The sequence below is a fragment of the Trachinotus anak genome, unplaced genomic scaffold, assembly GCF_046630095.1.
Source record: "Trachinotus anak isolate AG129_WGS33_773 ecotype Australia unplaced genomic scaffold, CSIRO_AGI_Tana_v1 ptg000010l, whole genome shotgun sequence".
Lineage (NCBI taxonomy): Eukaryota > Metazoa > Chordata > Actinopteri > Carangiformes > Carangidae > Trachinotus > Trachinotus anak.
Window position 1 is genome coordinate 18942588 of NW_027273861.1, and position 13972 is coordinate 18956559.

A 13972-nucleotide genomic window follows, 5' to 3' on the forward strand; every position below is an offset into this window, starting at 1 on the left:
GAAATCCAATGCACTGTTAAATAAAAGCAGATGTTTTAGTTGTCTGCACATACCTTGTTGTGAATGGCTGAGCCGCTGCAAAGCAGAATCACCTGAGCACAGATCAGAGCGATGAACAGGTTCTTATGAATGGACGTCCTGTCGGATTTGGGGATACTATGAAAGGAGAGGGGCATAATGTCAAACCGATCTTGCCTTAAAGTGAAATTTAGGAGACAGTATTAAACACTGATTAAAAAATGTTATGGTACATTTTAACACATTGTAGATCATTTTGATAAGTTAACAATATGACCACAATTCTTAGCCAGTGGACATTTTACGCTTTGTTTATTTGAGCTGTATCTATTTACAGCGAAGCCTTGAGCTGATTGAGATATTTTATTCTGCACAGTACTGGCATCAATATTTCCATCGAGTCACTAAAAATTTGTAATATCCAAGGCTACAAAATGACCTGAATCTGGTGAGCTTTGAATCACTTTATGAATCTTTGTTCTAAAGTTTCCATCCTGTTGATTGTGCTGCTGTAGCGTTCCAGCTCTGTTTTTGTCTTTCATTCTAAAATGTCATATTTAAAGCTGCAATGTGCAGCTACTGTTTCAGTTTGTTTTCTTGCTGGGCCCATACCTGATATAATTTTTCTATATACAGTATATATAAATTCAGAATTCAATACTATAATGGAAGGCAGTGTATATATGACTCACATACCAGTTTTTAAAATGTTTCCATTCAATACATAACATACATGAAACAGTTGATGGCTGAAACTGCTTTAGAGAAATAAATACACTGAAGAGCCTTTCATTACCTCCCGACGAGTTCAGCCTATTTAGACTCATTTCATATCTGCATCGCTGCTTGTGATCACCATAATTTCTTGTGTGATTACACATGCATCTGGGGACATGTACGCATTTGCTTTGTGTGTGTGTGTGTGTGTGTGTGTGTGTGCACGTGTATTTAAGTACACAAATGCATGTACATCATATACCAGCATGTGTGTGAAATGCATGGCTGCGCTCTTTGATTTCAGGACAGTCATAAATTGCCAGGGCAGCTCCTCTCCAGCTGATTGTGATCCCTCAGTGACCCTAATCTTAATTAACAGCTGCTGAACACTGCCATAAACCTTCAGAGTGGACCCACATGTAGACAACAGTAATTACTACATTAGCACTGGTCAATACTCATAGCAGCCTTAGGAACAGAGCACAAGCAACTACTGCACCAATAAGTTATCTCGCTGTTTTTTTAGTGTATGGGAGAGTGTTACATCAAACCACATGTGGAGATCTGACAGAGGAATGTGTTGACTTTCTTATCAGCAAATGTATTTGCCTTCTAAAAAATGACTCAAGGCATGGTTCATTTTAACATGGCATCTTGGCTAACAGCAAGAGAACAAATTTCTTTGAATTTTGATTTACTGAAGTAGTTAGACTGGCAGATCAACTAGCCAAATTTTCAAGAAAATCCTACATTGGCTGATAGAAATTACCCTTACATCAAACCAACTGTAATGGCTGATCAGATTCCACAGAAGTAAAAATCTTAAATCTTCTTAAATCACCTGGCAATTGTCATGTTCCTGGCACAGAAAGGATCAGATTCAAATATTGAATATGAATCAATTTATAACTTATTAGTACTTTCAAAAACACGATCACAACACACTAATATATTGATATAGATATAGATATATATATACACACTTTAATTCAACTCCTTTTTTAATAATTTTCTCATATAAACACACAAACACGCACACAGTGATTAACTCGTAATTACTTATATTTCAGTACTTTTTTAGTTCTGCATCAAAACCTTTTGCAGCCATGTGCACTAAAGCCACTGCTATGGTACACAAGGTGAATTTGCCATATATACAATGCATTTTTTTTGTTTGTTTTTAAACAACACTACCGCAGTTGTTTTATTGTGGCAACTGCATTTGACAACAAGTGACTGTTAAAATATAGCCTGTGTTGCATGCAGTATGTAGAAACACAGCAAAGGGCTGAGGCCGAGTTGTGTGTACTGGCTCAAACAGATAGAAACCATGCATCTATGTTGGTATCGTGGGTAAGTGGGACAGGAAAATCAGCTACTCACTCCAGCACAGTGAACAGCATCAAGGTCACCACCAGTGCACACAGAGACGCGCCAGAGCCGACGAACGTCAGCTTGGTCAAAATAAGCTCTTCCTCCGGAGTCCACTGGGATAGACGGGAACAGTAGTTGTGTGAGGGAGTGAGAGAAAAAGAGGGAGAGAAAGAAGAACCATGTCAGTGTGGCCTGGTGGTTAATGAGCAGCCGTCCCATTCCTGAAAAATCACAGGCCTGAAAAAAAACAAAAACAATTCCTACCTCACTACTTCCTTATGTATCAACTATATGACAAAAATGTACAATCTGAAAAGATGAAAAGAACTGCTGCTGATGGTTTTATTTTTTGTTTATTTAATGTCTTTCATATACTTTGGATGAAAAGAAAGAGCAGTTCAACCAATGCATTCTTCAACAGGACATGCACACTGGGAGTGACACCTGCTGGTTCATGTAGTGTACTGCAAATCATGCAATTTTAGAGGTGAAAAGATCATGACCTGGATTTAGCTTTCACATCAGCAAAATTTAGATTTAGATGTAAATAATAATCAACTGAAGAGCAAACACTTGTGTCACAAGAAGGAAAAAACAACTACTACATATGATAAATATTAAAAAAAAGTTCCATAACCTTTAATACTCAGTTTTGACAAATTTTCCCTCGTGCAACCTCTAACTCGGTATGTGTGATTTAACTCACTGCATTGTAAAACATCTCAAGTTACCTTCGACTCCAGGTAATTCATCAGCACTGCAAAGTTGGTGGTGTGGTTACATAGACAAGAAGTGATGCCAGAGCCAGCAAAGGTCACCCTGCAACCGTCACTGGACCAGCTATTGGTATGACTATGCCTTTACAGCACAACACACAAGCATGACAGACACAAAAACATACACTCACTGATGCGTTTCATAGAGCCAGAAATTTAGCTTTAAATATAAAGGGTTGCATGAATCACATAATACGTACAACTGATATATTTGATATTGATTAACATATACAGCATCGAAATATATCCTACAAAGTTCAGAGTAAGAGATCACCTTTTCATCATTTACCCAACAGCTTAAATCTCTATTGTAATGAGAAATTCATTTATCAGGGCTGTTTATGTGACTTTTTGTTTATGTGCTGCTGGTCACACTTACATCAGGCTGAAATTCCAAAAGGCACAGATAGGAGAAAATCGTTGTGAATACTCCACCTAGAAACAGAAACATATGTTTGCACTTGTTTTTCTTCTCTTTCTATTTCTCTCTTGATATATTACTCTGGACTCTAACCAGCCAAAAGCGACATGGATAAAAGCCATTGCTTGTAGCTGGGAGATGAAAATTCCTTTGCAGTGACATATTATGTTTGGTGAGTTTATCAAAGGGCAGCAACTGAACTATAACTCAACTGCAACTCCCACACAATGTCTACCATCAGCACGAATTTCAGTTTCAAGGCAGAACTCAAATCTTTTAAGAATTAAAAAAAAACTGCACATGGAAGAAGTATCGATCTTAGGAAGTTTCAAAAGGTGCAGACCAAAATTAGTGCAATTGAACCTCACACAATATATGATTTGAATTACTTGACTGACAACAGGCACTGACCCAGATTAGAATGGATTTGGTCCAACTGCAAATATATATACTCAATATCATGGGCAGAATAATAATACTGTGACAACCCCGTTGAACAATGGACGGTACCACGTGTGATGAAGAAAGAGTGTACTGGACGGTCACTGGGATGGTTTGGGCCTTGGAGGCATCACGGACGGTGGCTGATATGACAGCAGAAGCCAGGTGACCTGGGAGAATTCTGGGAAGAACAATGAAACTTAAAGGTCATAAATACATGAAAAATGTCACTCCAAATTACAAGGACCCACTGGTGTCCAAATGATCCCTGCTCTTTCAAAAGTACTAAAGGTGCAATCACACCATAGTTGGTTGAAACCAGAGCAGACAAGTCATCTTTTTGATTTACATTTTTGTATTTGGTTTACCTAATTGCATGTTGTTTACAGAGCTTTGGTGAACTGTTATTCTGCTTGAATTCAAGTGAAGTACAGTCATAATTCATAACAAAATTTTGATTTTGTAGTTGAATGGTCTCAGGCAATGACAAATCTCCTGACTAACTTAAAAATGCTGAGAGTAATGTGACAAGTGACAAGCACTGTTGTTTTTCTGCTGATCAGATGCTCGCAACAACAGATTTCCTAAAATGCTGAGCTATTATGAAATATATACGTAAAATTAAGTAAGAATCAAGTAACATCAATGAAGTCTGAGGTGTGAATAAAATATGCTACTGATATGTGTTTGCTCTGTGAGTTGAGTCTTTTTCAGAATAGACAGGCATACTCAACGGAGGACACAAGATAAGACAACAGACAAATTACAACCAACCTTTTACTTTTCTCTTGGCGACTCACTGGAGGTTCCTGTGCTCCAGACACAATCTCACTCAGATGGCTGAAGTGGGTATGAATAAACATCACTTCCTCATATCCTGATTGTGCAAAGAGGAAGAGAACAACATCTTTATTTTTTATCCTTTAGTGATACAAAATATTTTGTTTAGCATCACTTCAGTTTCAGCAGTATCACAAATTCATTCCCTAGCAGAAAAGTTCAAAAATATTTTTTCTACAATATCTGAAAATGGCAACTATAGTACGGATAACGTATAGTTATGATTAAACATCTAAACCACAACATTACTATGATTATTTTTTTTGTCTTCATTTAATCAGCAAAGAATTTGCATTTGGACATTCTGACACAGCTTCACACCCAGAATAACCACTATCACTACTATGTGTGTGTTTCTTACCCAGCGTGTGTATCCTCTGGAGCTCAGTGTCAGGGATTATCAACTCATCTTGACCACTGCTGCTAGTGGTGTGAGAGCCGACCACAGATGGCTTGAAGACTTGACTACAGTGATCATCAGACAGCCTCTGCCATTTCATGTACACATCTGGCAGCAAAGACGACAGAGGACACCCAAACAACAAAGGCAGATTAACAAAAATAGCAGAAACGCATGAAGAGTAATTTTTTTGTTCATCTACTGTATGGTAAAAAGCCAAATGCTACCAGAGATTTTAATCAGTAACATTATATATGGCAGACTTATCAGTGCATTAAAAATTATTCCCTGAATTCTGAAGATGTAACCACAGCAAAAGCAAAGAGATAACGCAGGGCAATATACCATGAATTAAAAAGTCAGAATTTTCCAATTTCACAATCAACTTTGATCACCACTGAAACTGTACTGCTAAGATATTTTCCTTTTATGTGTTTGAGATGTTTTCATTACCTATGTTCTTGGTAGAAAGAGTGAACCCTCTTCTCTCAGCAGATAGCATGTCTGCAAGAGTTTCAGTGAGATTATCAATGCTCTTGACAATAGTAAATGGACCCACGCTGACCTGTGCAAGAAATACAGACGCAACAAGAAAAAGTCAGAAAGGCATTCATGGAGAAGAAATGATGACTTTCCTGAGTTAAATCACCACATCCTTTAAAGTAGGACCTTGAATGCAACATAAATATGGAGGAGTCCATCCTAAGCAAAAATCTAGTGTGTAAACACAGGTCAGCCCCTCACCCCATCCTCTGTCAGGCCCATCCACTGTGTAGCCATGTGGGGCTCCAGCAACAAACTTGCCACCTTCACATAGTTAGTCGTAATGGAGACCATGACCTCTGCTGCATCCTTTCTGGCAGGGTGAGCACTAGCAAGTGCAGCCAGGTCCATCTCAAACATCTGGGACAGGTAGAGGACATCACTGGAGGTGAGGATGTTTGGGCCACTGGCCTCCACAGTTTGCAGGACAGCCTGGGACAGCTGCTGCAGTGCGGTCGGATCTCCGTTCCAGGAAGTGTTGACGCTCAGCTCCTCCATCACCTAAGGAAAAGACGGAGAGATGAAGACTTTGAACTTTATTTACCTGGAAAAAGAAAAGGATTAAATTCTACCTTAACAATGGCCAACATGTCCTCCACCATACTTAATAATAACAGACGTATTCTGTTGCTGCAAAGCTGTGAAATACTTTTAGCTTTTAACCATATCAGTGTGCACTGTGTTACTCTCAGTTGTTGAGATGCCTCTGCAGCAATATCACAAAGATTCTTGTTAATTTATCATACTGTACCACTAAAGTGATGATGTGCTACAGACAGCTAAACTGTCAAACTCACACGTTTAATCAGAGGATCCTTGCTCAGACTACTGAAGAACTGTGTCTTTGGTAAACTTGAAACATCCAGCAGTTCTGCAGAGTCAGAGACAAATATAAGCCAAAATACTGAAATGAATTACAGCAAGTCAATACACAACAGTATTAAAAATTTCGATAGATTCTTTTCAGTGTTGACAACAATTAAAAATTTAAAGTTATGTAAAGTTGATATTTCCTATTGTGCTGTATGTAAGGGATTGCAAGGCCAAATCATCACACTACATCAAAATAGAAGAATAAAATGCTTAAAAATGAACTGACATTGTTTATCATTATTACCTTTCTTAAACCGGCAAACAGCTCCTCTCAATGAGTTGCACTTGACTAAGCTCCAGCCCCCGGTAACAGGGTTAAACATGTCACACTCCTCATCCTCAGACTGAGAGCTGTGGAAGAACTCAACGGAGAACGTTTGATTCTGCAAAGAATTTCCACCCCGGACAGAATCCAAGAGCACATTTGCTAATACAGAGAAGTTACCTGGTGAAGGAAATGGCGAAGGTTATTCTTAATATTAAACTCTTGAACATCAAAGAGGGACTGAGTGGCATTTCCAGTCAAAGTTATGTGGATTAAGTCCAAATAATTCAAACAGTTTACCAAGATGTACTTGGTAAAAGAATCAAGTTTCATTAGTCACAAGATATGCTGAGGATATGCTGTCACATCAACATAAAACTAAAACTGCACAGCATCACTTAAAAAGCGTTTATATTTAATAAACTTCACAATCAATCTGTGCTTTTTTCTTATTCTTATTTATTTATTTTTTTTACTTAAAAATAAATAAATAAAAATTAAAAATATAAGCATAACGCTGATTTCTGTTCATAAAACAGATAACAGCATGTGGGTGTTGGTGTAGGACACTAGGTAGAAATGACTGCTGATGACAAGACTAGCTGTTACAAGGACTGAAACTATGGCAGTTTAGTTGCAGGAGTAGTGTGGCCTATGAGGTGTAACTGCTCTGACGAGAGGAGGAAGGGAACAATGAAGGAATCTGACAGGGTAGCAGGTACTGCCATGTTGGCTTAAGTCCTATGATAGATTATTAGGTTCAAGGCCTCCATCAGCTACTCCACATACCCCGACTCTGTCTGCAAGTTAATCTTTAAAAGACTGACGAATAAATTCCTGCACTGTATCTATCACCGAGGAATACAAGTGCACTATCCATTCTCTACATCTATTTCCAGGTGGAGCAGTGAGAGCTTCATTGCTCACTGGGGTGCATGATGTCAGAACGGGAGTGGTTTGTTTTGAAGGGTGGGATTCAGAGTGACGTGAGTAACAAAACATTTACAAGGACCATTAGGAGCCCAACCGTTTGCCAGTTACAAAGTGGTCATCATCTCTCCTATTCACTAAAGGGTGAGTAAGAGAGGCAGGTTTCCTCTTTTCCTGTTTCATTAAACTTCTCATACTGGAAAGGAAAATTGTGTGTGTGTGTGTTTATTGAGTGTATGTAAGTTTGCCAAGGCATGCCACAAATTCATAAAGGATTAGGGATATCGTAATAAAGCTTTATTGCTGATCCCAATCTGAGACATTGAATACGGAGTATTTGCCAATACCAAGCTCTGATGTGTATATTATAAACTGATGGCTATATTCTCCTACATAATACAGCTGCACACTGCACAATATCTTGGGTAGGGCAGACTAATACTGTTACTGAATTAGTATAGCAGCCGTTGTTGTTGATTAATTTCAGCAATGTACAAAAACTTGCATATACAATAAAGTTATGTAATGTTGGTAATTCATCACAGTGTGTTATTTTTATTCAGTGCTGGTAATACAGTTAACTGCAGAATAACATGAAGCACTGCCAGTTTTGCATTGCCAGGTGCATTAATATGCTGGAGTCAAATTTAAGGGTCAGGTTGGAGAATTTATGACATAATATAATAAAATTAGTGAACTTGGCAGTTCACGTGTCTTTTCAAACACTGGCACATTGTAGCTATAGATCAGGACATTTTCTTAAGTTAATCTGAAACATATGAAGAAAAAACATCTGGAATCAATCACAAAAAGACAAAATATCACTTGGCCAAACTTCATATCTTGTCCTTTGCAATAAAATGTTCTTGGACACATATTTTTACACACATCGTGTGTCTCATATCTTAAAATAGCCTATATGTCTTTTTTATATAATTTTTTTTATTCACTTTTTTAAGTAGATTTTGCTGAATATTTTTCTCGATGTGCACTTTCAAAGTAACTATTTTACAGTTTCCCTATTTCACTTAAATTTTGTTGACAACAGTTTCAGTGATGCTCTCCCATTGTTTACGTCTAGCAGTTAAAACATGTTATTCTGTGTATTTCAGACCAACTTTTGGCTGCAATCACCATCTATATAAATGACATCATGATCCTCATGGACCCGATCAAGAGAGATGAGGAGTGTAGGAGAGGATGATGGGACACAGACAGCAGGTTCTGGGCCTAGTTGTATCTGTGATTTATGTGTAGTATTTATTTTACTCTGCTTGGGAATGCCAGATGGGTGGAGTTTACCACATCAGGCCAGCTCAGATCTTGGCATGTTACTGAAACGTGTACAGTCCAAAATGACTTTCAAATGGTCTCTTGTGTGATTGTTTTTCTGCATAGCAACTCCACCCTGCCCTTGTGCCAAACTAGCTCAACTGTAAATAGCATGTGAAAATAATGCTCAACTGTAACAGTGGCCCTTCAGGATAGATTAGAGCCTCTTCTGTTCTGTTTTTTTTGTTGGTTTTTTTTTTTTTACAATGTTAACTATTCCTGCACATCCTTTAGAATTGGTGATTTACTTTGGTTCAGATTCTGGTAACCCATCAGCTTCCTCCTGTCCCCATGCAGAATCCTGACTAATGTACCTTGACACGGGTTGTCTCTCCTCAGCTTTGTAAGTGAGGACTCTATTTCCATGTCGCCTTCACTCCACTTGAACACCAGCCCAGAGGAAATGGGCGAGCACACTTTTTCCATGGTGAGGATTTCACTGCCATTCAGTACCCGATCCCAAATGTGCAGTTCTGTGATGCTCCCTGAGAATGACTCGTCCTTCTTAAATGAGCCCCCAAATGTGTCCTGCTCCTGCCCGATAATGAAAAGGCCATCTGGACCAATGCTATCAGAATTGTTTAGGCAATCACCCCTAGATAACGTAAGGCCATCAGTATATAGTGCCCAGCGTCCACCACTCTGGCTCCATGTAACGCACACTGAGTGCCAGGAGTCGTCATGGTCAAAGGCATCTTGGTAAGGCCCATGAATACCATGCACCAGCAGAGCCAGCTGCACAGGCTTGCCCTGGGTAAGGTTTGCACGGAGCTGGAACTCGTTAATGTATGACTGGATGGAATAAGAGAAGATGATGGAAATTCCAAAGCAGTTGGGATCGAAGCGGAGACGGGTGCAAACAGTCACTGAGCCCATGGAGGGGAACTTGTGCAGGAGACGGGCATGATTCTTGTCCGAGCGCCCAGTGAATTCCAGAATCAGGGTCTGAGAGGAACCTTTGGTTTCACCCCACACAGAGAAAAGAAAGAGACATCACTATGATGGAAAAATCCTGGCACAGCTATTGGAAAAGATGGAACCTAATCATAAAATTCCACTTGGTCCTATTCCTACTGTAAGCTTGGGAAACATTTATTCACTGTGGCTAAGAGATTTGTATGACAGCATTGTTAGTCCCATTTTGTATTCTATTACCCTTTTTAGTGAGTAGGCAAAAAGGTGTCTTGGACAAGAAAAACAATGAGCCTACTATTCAAGAAAATAGAGTGCTAATATGTTAACATAATGTGTAAACAAACAGCACACTGAACCTACTTGTCAGATGTGTCATGACTTTCCTGGCAATCCACACAGGTTGAGAGATGTTCAAAGATTTTAAAAAGCTGGTTAGGTCTTGGTTCTCTTGTGGATTGGAGACTGTGGCTAAGGCTCCAGAGCGCTGCTTACATAGTTCCCCTGCACTGCTCCATTGCAGGCGATCAGGCACATACTCATAATAGGAATCATCGAATGTCAGGGTTCTGGTTTCCAGTGTAAAGGCTGTTCAAAAAAGAGAAAAGAAGAAATTACCGGAGTGATCCCTGCCAGACGACACTGGTAAAAATTCAGGCTGAAATAGCCGGTTCTGTTTTTATTTGATTCTGCTATCACAAAGACATTTTAGTTCTGTTCAGATTATATCTGGGGCATCATGGTATAATCAATGCACCCACACCTGATTGAAAACCAGTCTTAGACCAGTGCCACCAGTCACCAGTGATGTAACCAGTGATGTAAATGTCCTACACCTTCCTGTTCACCTATCACAGGTAAGTACACTGCCATTAAACACCGGCACCTGTCACACACTCAAGGTCAAGTTTACATCTGAATATAGTGCATATTTAAAATTTCCAAACAATAGAAAATACAAATTAATGTGCATTTCCTTTACTTTACTTTCATTACTGTTATGGGAATATTAGGACTTGGGCACAACAAGATACACATTTGGATGCCATTTAACAATTGTGAAACAGGAGCGAGAAACAGGATGGCATAATTAAAATAGCACTAGCACAAACTTCAAATTATGGAAAATCATGTGAAAACATGATGGGAATAAATAAATGTTTATTGATTGAAGTCATTTTTGGAACGTTAAAACCGATCTGATGTTTTCGCACAAAAGCGTGAGCGACTTTTAGGTCATATGCTTCATGTATATCACAATTAAGTTTCCATGACACTCTTCTTTTTTTTTCTGCCATATTTTGACTTTTTCTTCCCCCAATTTCCAGCAGTTTCACTCAGATTTTTTTGAATGTGCAAATTAAGAAGCAGGTGGATGGAAACTTACATTTAACTACCAACTAAGTGATGGTTGCGCATGTCCCAACCCTTCCTGTTCACCTTTGACAGCAAAGTATCATGCTCTTGTACACTGGCACCTGTCCCACACTGTCGCATCCTGCTGAGGCATCTCTGACTTGCCATGAGTTTTCTGACACATATTTCCTGTGTTTTACCCAGTAGTGTTTTAAGGTTAGGTTAAAGTCTCCAAGTCCCAGCGAGCTAGTGTTGCTAGGATTGGGAGGCTGTTTGGTTGTGTGGTTGATTACCTGGGTGTTTCTTGATATATTTTTGTGTCTGTCAAGTCTTTTGTGTGTCTGTGAGTGTGTGTGGCAGTTTTGAAAAGTGAGGACATTTTGTGTAGTCCTAAATTTGGATTTAAAGGTTCATGTTACAACTGGGTTTAGATTCAGTTTAGGGTAAGGGTTGGAGGTAGATATTTCAAAGCTATCTAATTGTGAAACTGAAGGTTAGGGTAAGGGGCTAGGGGCGGCATGTTGTCAATGAGGGTCCACACAAGTATATAAGTGTGTGTATGTGCATATGTGAGCTAAAAATAAATTCACCTTCTTGGAGTTTAATTTTTGTTTTAAAATATTAACCAAAGTTTAGCTTTATACCTTTAGAGATTATTCATAATGTGGATGACAACACTTCACAGCACTCTAACAATTATGCTAGTTAGCACCAGGTTAGCAACTTAGCTTCTCGCTTAACAATACTAGTTATGCTTATAGTTAAGGATACTTGCTAGGTAGCTAGGTTAACTACTTGGTCTAACCACCGTACATTAAATAAAATTGTGTTTCACTCAAAAGACACACAAGAAAGTCACTCACCTGATATACAGCTGTGAAAACAAACCTGAAACATGAGATAATATATAATATAAATTTAGCTAATTCCTGAAGCGACAGAACAAAGTCTTCTTTACCAATACGACATACACAACAGGTGTCCTGATTCATTGTTGATCTCAGGGTATATTGAAGCACACAAATATAAAATGAAACACAAAGAAACATCAATAACGACATGGATAATATAGATTCTTAACGTTTTAAGATTATCATGACTTTTCTTTACATCTTCACAACATGTAAAGCCAGTTTTAAGAACCACTCCACATGTGAAACCACTGTGAGCCTCGTTGCATTTACTGCCCAATTGTTTCTACGGAAAAATGAGTCAGACAAATGAAAACTAGGGATGTAGGCGTTGTACACAACTGTGAAAAACTTCTCCTGTTTGAAAGTCGACATGGCGACATGTCTGAAATAATCTACAGAAGAGAAGACATAAATACAAAGATGGTGTACTTACAAGCAACCCTAAATTGGGGAACAATAACCAGTGCATCCTGGAAAAAAAACATCCTCATTAGCTGGGAATGGCATACGTTTTTATTCGTACTGTGGTTTGATACACTGTACAAGCATAAAAAGCAACTACGAATAGACTGTTTTACCTGAATCTTTCGTCTTGTTAGAAACTTTTTTGCGCGTCTTCTCATTCCAATTGCGTAGTGTCAGTGAACGCAGCATTCAACCACTCCGTTACGCGTTTTTTTTTGTTTAGTTTTTTTTTTTTTTTTAAATTCCAGTAAGTGTAAACTTTACCGAAGTAGGTTTTCTTCTCAGCTGTGTTGTATGAGTACAAGATGAACCCTGGTGGCAGCCGACTCCTGAGAGCATGAGGGGAGGATGCGGAGGAGGCTGCAGGGCGGGGGAGTGGGTGTAACCTGCAGAGGGCTATGAAAAGTAGGGTTCAAGGACCTCTAGGGGCCTTTGAGTGGGTTCCAGAGGTCTAGTCAAGTTAGAGGCTTGCACAATGATGTAATACACCAATGAATGTGAATACATTAATCAGCTTAGTGCAGTCACCATTTCCTGCTTTACATAATGTGCAGCCAAGAGTTATCCATGTCCATACTAAAATACATTCAGTGTGTTTGGAAACACTTGTTGAATTTGAATGTGGTGGTGACCTCAGTGAGGTCCCAGGACCACCATGACCTTACCTTCCAGGGGTCCTCAGGTGGTCATTCTGAGGTAAAGTAAAAGGTGTGATATTTTACTCTCTTTGTATCTCACCTGCTACAAAATAAGGAAACATTTCTGATACAATTTTAACATTTATAAAGTGTGTGTGACTTTTGGCACGAAATCCAAAATATCAACAGTGTTGAGTGGTGCTGCACCCTAAAGTCTATCAACAAGGATTCCATGACATAAAATAAGTTCCCTTAGCCTAATGTAGTAGTTCCCAAAATACGGCCCAGGTATGCAAGTGGTCCCCTGCCAATGATTACACCACAGTTTTCATGTCTTAAATTAACACAGTGATATGAATGTAAAAAGATGGATTTACGGCTTTTCACTGTCAACCCACAATAGGGAAAGACAAATAAAATCTTACCAGGTGTAAATTCAAAGGACAATGTACTGCAGTGCCAATTCACAAATAATCACTTATAATATCGTATTATAGTAGCAGTCTAACAAGCGTTCATGATTAAGTAAACAACACTCTACAATATGATTCGTTTGGGCTCTTGTCTAATGAAGCCATATGAATTAATTGTAGTCGTACAAGTTCCTATATTATTTTGACATATCAAATTTTAACCAAGTGTTACAAAAGAATAAAAGGACATTAAAAAAAATTTGTTAAAGTACATGTATTAAGAAGAAACCCTGAGTGTACAAGTCTCTCCTAAGTGCAAATTGTTACAGTATGTGTACGACATC

General features: G+C 38.7%; 1 protein-coding gene across 6 annotated transcripts in view; it reads right to left on the bottom strand.

The window, feature by feature from the left end:
* The window catches only part of LOC139625887 (adhesion G protein-coupled receptor D2), a 108404-nt gene extending 94735 nt beyond the window's left edge, over positions 1 to 13669 (bottom strand). For 2 of the 6 annotated variants that reach the window (XR_011692030.1, XM_071485948.1), the window contains exons 1-15: positions 12170 to 12509; positions 12062 to 12086; positions 10206 to 10430; positions 9245 to 9886; positions 6648 to 6848; positions 6328 to 6401; positions 5732 to 6031; positions 5441 to 5552; positions 4949 to 5095; positions 4522 to 4624; positions 3817 to 3928; positions 3265 to 3320; positions 2841 to 2967; positions 2119 to 2222; positions 54 to 156 (exon numbers count right to left, since the gene is read on the bottom strand). Coding sequence is in view for 5 of the 6 variants with exons in the window: in XM_071485948.1 (XP_071342049.1) it covers positions 54 to 156; positions 2119 to 2222; positions 2841 to 2967; positions 3265 to 3320; positions 3817 to 3928; positions 4522 to 4624; positions 4949 to 5095; positions 5441 to 5552; positions 5732 to 6031; positions 6328 to 6401; positions 6648 to 6848; positions 9245 to 9886; positions 10206 to 10430; positions 12062 to 12086; positions 12170 to 12259 (2421 nt within the window). In the remaining variant the exon portion in view is untranslated. Of the gene's footprint in view, positions 1 to 53; positions 157 to 2118; positions 2223 to 2840; positions 2968 to 3264; positions 3321 to 3816; positions 3929 to 4521; positions 4625 to 4948; positions 5096 to 5440; positions 5553 to 5731; positions 6032 to 6327; positions 6402 to 6647; positions 6849 to 9244; positions 9887 to 10205; positions 10431 to 12061; positions 12087 to 12169; positions 12510 to 12545; positions 12583 to 12690 lie in introns of those variants that run through there. The other 4 variants (XM_071485945.1, XM_071485947.1, XM_071485946.1 and 1 more) reach the window with 3 other exon arrangements.
* Between the last annotated feature and the right edge of the window lie 303 nt (positions 13670 to 13972).